At 44.2% G+C, this 6,697-nt stretch overlaps 1 protein-coding gene across 1 annotated transcript; it reads right to left on the bottom strand.

Annotated features, from left to right (window-relative positions):
- Positions 1–216: 216 nt before the first annotated feature.
- LOC311309389 (uncharacterized protein) lies at positions 217–1,976 on the bottom strand. Its single transcript, XM_084438658.1, has 7 exons — positions 1,889–1,976; positions 1,648–1,759; positions 1,467–1,538; positions 1,127–1,353; positions 877–1,034; positions 694–788; positions 217–591 (listed from the first exon to the last, which is right to left on the bottom strand). The coding sequence occupies exons 2-6, from the start codon at positions 1,673–1,675 to the stop codon at positions 770–772; spliced, it is 504 nt and encodes a 167-aa protein (XP_084294784.1). The 5' UTR covers positions 1,676–1,759; positions 1,889–1,976; the 3' UTR covers positions 217–591; positions 694–769.
- Positions 1,977–6,697: the final 4,721 nt, after the last annotated feature.

Here is a 6,697-nt window from a genome sequence, read left to right as displayed (position 1 = left end):
TACTTACTAAACCCTGACCACTGGCTATATTTAGCATTTGCAGTACCACTGGCTATATTTAGCATTTACCAGTACAAAAACGAATTAATGCTATATGGGGATATAGCAGCAAGCATTATGATACAAACCAATATAAGACTGAACAGTTTAGAACATTTTATTACACAAAGTACATTACAAATTAAAAGTATACATATTTACAAGGATGAGGTTTACGGTCTGTCACATTACGCATAGCCAGAAAAGCAAAAAAAAGCATGTACAAGCTCTGGCTAGCAACCCATTATCTGACAATTGCAAAAGTTCTAAAAACAAAAATGAAACAGTGCGCATTCTGTGGCAGGCAGACCGGGAACAGACCGTTGTATCCCACAAAAAAAAGGTTAAAATGTACAAAAACTATTTACAAAAAAGGCATCCATCCTGGCAGGCTGGAAAGGCAGGTTTAGGGAGACGGGCTGGGGGTCACCCACATCTGAATCGAGGGTCTGGGCAGAAGAGGTCATCCTCCTCTGAATACTCCACTGTGGTCAGGGCTGGAGCTGCGGTCAGGGGCTGGGCTGGGGAGGTCAGCTGGGCTGGAGCAGATGCCTAAGGACATAATGAAATGGCTGTAAAAGCAAATCGCATACGTTCATTGGAAGCGTGCCATGTCACTGGATACGAGAAAATTAACTGCCTGACATCACATACCTTTTTGCATCGAGCAGGGGCATGTTTCAGCATCTCCTGCAGCTGGGCAGACACCTCCGTCACAGTGGTGCTTGGCTTACAGGCCATAACTGCACCTTTTAACCAAAAAGGGAATGGTTTCAATGCACATGGCATGAAGCAAAGACAATGTATTATTTTGCGAAAATATGAACAATCCCTTACGTAATATGACATTGTAGAGGGTCATATTCTTCAGAGGCTTCTTCCCCCTCTTCCCATGGACGCTGTAGACACACCACACTCTGTATGGCAATGGCTGACAGCACCCGCCGGACCACATCTGGCAGATCTTTGCCGCCAATGGAACTCAGATATCGTGTCTGCAAAACATAAAGACAATCATTTACTTTTACATTTCCTTAACACTTCTCTGCAAAAATAAGGAACAAAGTTCTGCCTTGAAGTTACTCACCATCTTCCTTTGATGATCCTTGTCCTTCAGCTGCTCCTCCAAGACCAGCAGCTCCTCCTCCGTTTTAGCAGGGTGCAGGTCATCCAGTACTGCTCCCCGATAGCTGTCTGCAGACTCGCCGGACAGTCTCTGCTCCAGTCTCTGCTCCAGCCTCATCATTGTCTGTGCCATCTCCCTCAGACTCTGCATGACGCTGGAGAACTGCTGACACATCATCCTCTGGAAGTCTGGATATTAAACACAGATGTGGCTATAAGTAATTGTACGGTCCCATAATGGATATTCAGCTCAAAGTATATCCCTACATGCAGCATGAAGTAGTTCACAAAATTCAGCATACCAGCATCTGCAGAGCTTGATGGCAACACTGCTGGAGCTGTTGGTCTCACAGGCGATGGCATCAGAGAACTACCTGAAAACCAGAGGATAAAGGGATGAGCAGGAAACTATGGTGCTGGCGGCGTAGTGATTCTGGCATAAGGGGAAGAATCAACTCGACATGAGACATGTCAGACCCTGACCTGGCCGGGGTGCTAATCGCTGATGCATGCTGCTCGTGCCTGGACGTCTGAAGGGCTGAAGGGCCTGGGCTCACAGCGCCTTGGCTCAAAGGACCCGGGCGATGAACATCTACTGCCGAGTAGTGAGATGTGAGATGAGCGAATTAGTGAACTGAGTACATGAGTCTTCAGACAGTCCTGAGTTAACTGTAAGTGTGCAAATATGCATAGACATTTCACCAACACAAACATGCATGGATACCTGCATTGATAACTGGCAGAGCAGGCCTTCCGGCTCTGGCACCTGGCATAGCTGGTCTGGTGTGAGTTCTGCCGACCGGCTGCCTGGGCACTGGAACATATAGTAGAGGTAAATTAGCTCAGATTAGTCAACTCAAGTAGTACTCTTTTGGGACTGTTGAATGCACTTTATTATATTACCTTCGTCACTGGAGTCATAGCGTGTGTTGCGCTGTCTCTTCCTTGTGTCTTGGGAGTTAATCCATTGATGACTGCTGCTCAAACACCTTTGCCAAGGCACTGGCTACTTCATAATGCTCTGTGTGTTCCTCAGCAGAGACAGAGGTTGTCATGGCTCCTCTTGATGTGCTTGTGGAGGTAGATCTGGGAGGTATAGGAGAATGGGCACTCAGAGCAGGAGAACACCCAAGTCTTGCACAGCAATGAGAGAGACCATTAAAAAGGATTATCTCACCTGTAGTACAAGTTCAAATATAGAGTGATTATACGTCATTGTAAATGAGAGCTTACTCTCAATTGATTCACGAGGTTAAATAAAGATTGAATGAATATGTAGCTAGTGGGGGGTTACAACCACACAACTGTGGAGAGAGAATGAGACACTTGGTTCCCTCCTCTACTGGTGTTCATGGCCATGGCCACACACCTGGAATACTCCAACCCTGATTTAAAGGCATAAAGGTGGGGAACACATCCTGGCGTCAGTGATGCGTCTTATGAATCTCACATGTCTACCGCTAACTCAATATCAATATTCCCATTTGTTTATCCCGTCTTTGGAAACGTATGTGCATTTGTACTTACGTGTGCCTGCCTATATTGATGATCAGGTGTTTCTCCACCTAAGGGCTGGCCAGACAGAACCATCAGAGACCATTGGGCTGAGCTGAGGAGAGAGCGACATGTTAGAGTGTATGTGTGCATATGTATATGGTGCTCTTCTGTTAATACTCATGAGGGCATTCAATTGAACAAGACTCACAGAGCCTGTGGTGCTGTCCCAGGACTGCCCCTGGCCACGCCTGTCCCCGTCTTAGCGCCTCTTCCTGCCCCGCTCACCTGCTTCTTGCTCAGTTCAAACAAGAACTGGGAGGTTGGCAACTGAGAGCATGGGAGGGGAGAGAGGGAGAGAGAGAGAGAAAGTGGGTGGGTGACCCTCTCGTTGGCTGACATGCACACTCCACAGGACCACGTGCCAAAAGCCAAGATGGCTGCTATAACAGATCCTGCTAGCTAGCCTAGCTCCGTTGTTGGGGCTTCTAGTGTTCTGTTTACGTTAAAATCGGAAAAATGAATGCCTAAAAACAAACACATACTAACGGTGTCGTGGGTTAATGCGAAATCAATGAGTAAGCTAATTATCACATTTTATTCCAAGCGATGAAACAGTACGAACGTGCAGGAGCTCGCGCGAGCCTGTTATTAGGAAACAATGGCCCACAACAACACTTCATAAAAGTTATAGTGTACACAACTGAAATATTCTCACGTTGCCAAGCCAACATTATAATTTAAGCTACAATTACACAAAAGCGAACGTTTTAACAATAATTGCGAGAGTAATTTTACGTAGGCTACTTAGCTAGCCATGTACAGAAAAAGGCTAATCACGTTAGCTGGCTAGCTAGTTAGCCAACATTGGAAAGCATCTGCATATAGATAATCATTACAATAGGGTAGCTTGCACATAACGTTGGTGTTTTACTGGGACGATACCAAAATACATAGTATGTATGTATACATTGAAATTGAGATACTTACATGATCTGTGTTGTCGACACAAAGACTGCACAGTCTGGTCTTTCTCAATAATTTCTGTATCAAACGGAGCGGAAGTTTCCAAGTGTGTCTTCTTCGCTGGGTTTAGTGGCGGATGTGCATACCGCCACCTACTGGCACAGAGTGTGTAACTTGTTTGTCTAGTTATTAAATTGTGTCACCTAAAGTAGCCCAATGCTTTGCATTCTACGTTCACTGCTCAGCGTTCATTGCTCACATTTAGGTTGCAAAATTAGGAGTTTATTCATAGGCATATTTTTTATCATTATTTTTATTAGGCCTAGACTGCAAATCTTTAGTGTTAATATTTACTGTAAATGAGAAATTACACACAAAACAGACATGCAGGATTTCTCTTCATTATTACAATTCTGTAACTGTATGACTTCAAAATTTATTTTAAAACCTAAGTAATTTACAAATGTTCTGACCCACTGTGACACATTTCCAATAAAGTCAGATTGGGACTGTGATCTAACCACATTGTCACGTTATTTAATTACATCGTAGTTACGGATTTAAGCAGCAGTGGCGGCTACGTTCCCTTACAGTGTACTTGAGGACGGCTATTTTGGTTATTTTGCGACTGAAAAGGCAAGTGTCAGCTAGGTGTCAGCTAGGTCCGCTGCTGGTGACGTCGCAAAGTTACCACAATTACACCAATGTGTCCCGTCAGTTTTACGTACTGTGTTAGTAGGGACAGAGCCTCCCCAGACGCGACATCTCCAGTTGGCTGTGTATTTGAGCTGCCGCCTCAACCGTGCGTAAGAGCAGAGCGCATCATATAGCTACAACTAGTAGCCCATAGCCATTAAAACGGCTTATTGTTTTATTCATATATCAACTAGATAATTCGATAATAATGAGTAGCCTAGTAGGCTATAAAATGAATTCAATAGGGCAAGCCTTAAGTTGTAGCCTAGGCTACAGTACAATCACAAGACGCATAGGCCTAGCCTACCGTAAAAAGCGTTGCGTTCTCATAGGCCTATATTAACTTAGATAATTATTAATTATGCTCAGGTCATAATGTCCGTTGAAAATAATTCCCTCTAAGCAGAATTTGAATTGTATTAAAATAGGCTAAAGTTAAATTTCCACATATTCTGATTCCTTCTAGGTCTATATAAAAAAAAACATTTTTCTAATGTGTAGCCTATAGGCGATGAACAAAACAGCCACAATGTAGCCTGCTTAGCGAGCGAGAGGGCAGTCTACCATAAAGTGTATAACCATAATGTAATATATCTAGACTACATGCATTGTGGTATTTCTTTATATAGCCAATTGTTTCTCAATAAACAGTTATGTCATCCTCTGAGTCCGAATGTAGGCTAATAGACCGGCAGCTCTAAATGCCTTCACAATCAATGAGACATGGTTGTAAAAATGATGTTTTATTGATGAAAAGGGTAAAACTGGAAAACATGGAGAGTCATTGCATTGATCGATGCAGTCCGCTACCAGCAAACACTGAAAATACAGGTCCTCCAGCGAACCTGGACTAGACTATTGTAACCCCCCCCCCCCAAATTCTTTTATATTCAAATAAACTGGATGAACCGGTTTCCTGGATCGTGGGAGGGGGGTAGCCTGCGTTAGCGGGTGCTTTGCCATGACCGGCCATTGAATTTATGTGTTGCCATTCATTTAAACCACCATCTCATCTAGACTACTTCTGTTGCTGCATTTTTACATTTATGCTTTCATGATTTTAGAGCGCAATAAACATTTTCCAGGATTCCAAAAAGTCCATCCATTCATCCAACTTTGTTCTGAGCGCAGCGCAGGCTGGTAGCCTACTGTCAAGGCTCACGACTGATGCACTCCCTTAACACGTCTCAACTCCCGAGACCATCAAGATAATTTCAATATGAAAGACCTTGGGATTCCAGGAGTCGAGGCCGTTTCAGACGGGGAGCGACATTCCGCCTGCGTTCTGCTCGGATCAGCGGGGGACGCACGCGTCCTGCGCGCAGCGGGGCAAGCTGACTACAATTCAGCTCTTGTCGCGGGCGGGCGCGCAGCCTAGTTCCATATGAGAACACTCCTCGGTCCAATTCCGTATAGTAGATCAGCCTGTGTACTTTCAACGAATGTATTATTAGACATACTATCATAATAATATATAAAGCCTTCAACGACCTCCTGCTGCCTGCCTGATGGTCTCAGGGCTAAAGAGACCGCGCGATCATTCCTCTAGCTGCTTTGCTGCTAATGCGAGTTCGTCTCCGTTCCTGCCCGAGAAACAGAAGTTGAACTTATAGCATCAAAATAGCTACAGGAATCATCGTTGTAAAGTTAGATATCTGCTTTTTAGCCACCGACAGCTACCGTTAATATTATGGAAGATGCTGTCGTGAGCTAACTTGCTATCACGGTCTCATCGTGCAGCTTCACAGCCTGCTATTAGCAGACAGCACTAAAGTTGACAAAATCACACTTGCACATCATTAGAATTCCAACCATTTATATGGGATTTATCATTCAACTAAACATGGAACCTGAATACTACCTGATATTTCAACCTGCTGCCATCAGTGATCGGCGCGTCTGCTTGTTTGAGTCATGAATATCTTACGCAGTTATATTCCATGTAGTGTCCCAAAACTGTTAAATCATTCCCCATGTAGTTCACTATGAGTCGCACTCAATACATCCATGGTAATAGGGAGGGAGTGAGTGAACCATTTCAAACACATCTCTGGTCATCTCCGTTAGCCATCTTACTCGTCCTGATGCCATGTTCCATATGAGAACACTCAGCCTAATGTATTAAACTTCTACTTGTCCCGACAGTTAACAGATATAGACCCGGCGACATTTAGGCTACAGAGATAGAAACTATAAATAGATAGGCTTTGTTCGTAATAATTAAATTACAACCAGACAGACAACAAGGAGTTTGAGAACGGTAGGCTAATCTAATGTGCGAGCCAGCAATGGGTCAATGCGTGGTATTACTGCGCCCCTATGGGCAGGCGAGCGGTGGTGCGGAATGACGTAAAGCGCCTGTTAGAATACGGGTCAA

The sequence above is a fragment of the Borostomias antarcticus genome, assembly GCF_949987555.1.
Source record: "Borostomias antarcticus genome assembly, chromosome: 5".
NCBI classification, from domain to species: Eukaryota; Metazoa; Chordata; class Actinopteri; order Stomiiformes; family Stomiidae; genus Borostomias; species Borostomias antarcticus.
This window is presented reverse-complemented; position numbering and strand designations above follow the sequence as displayed.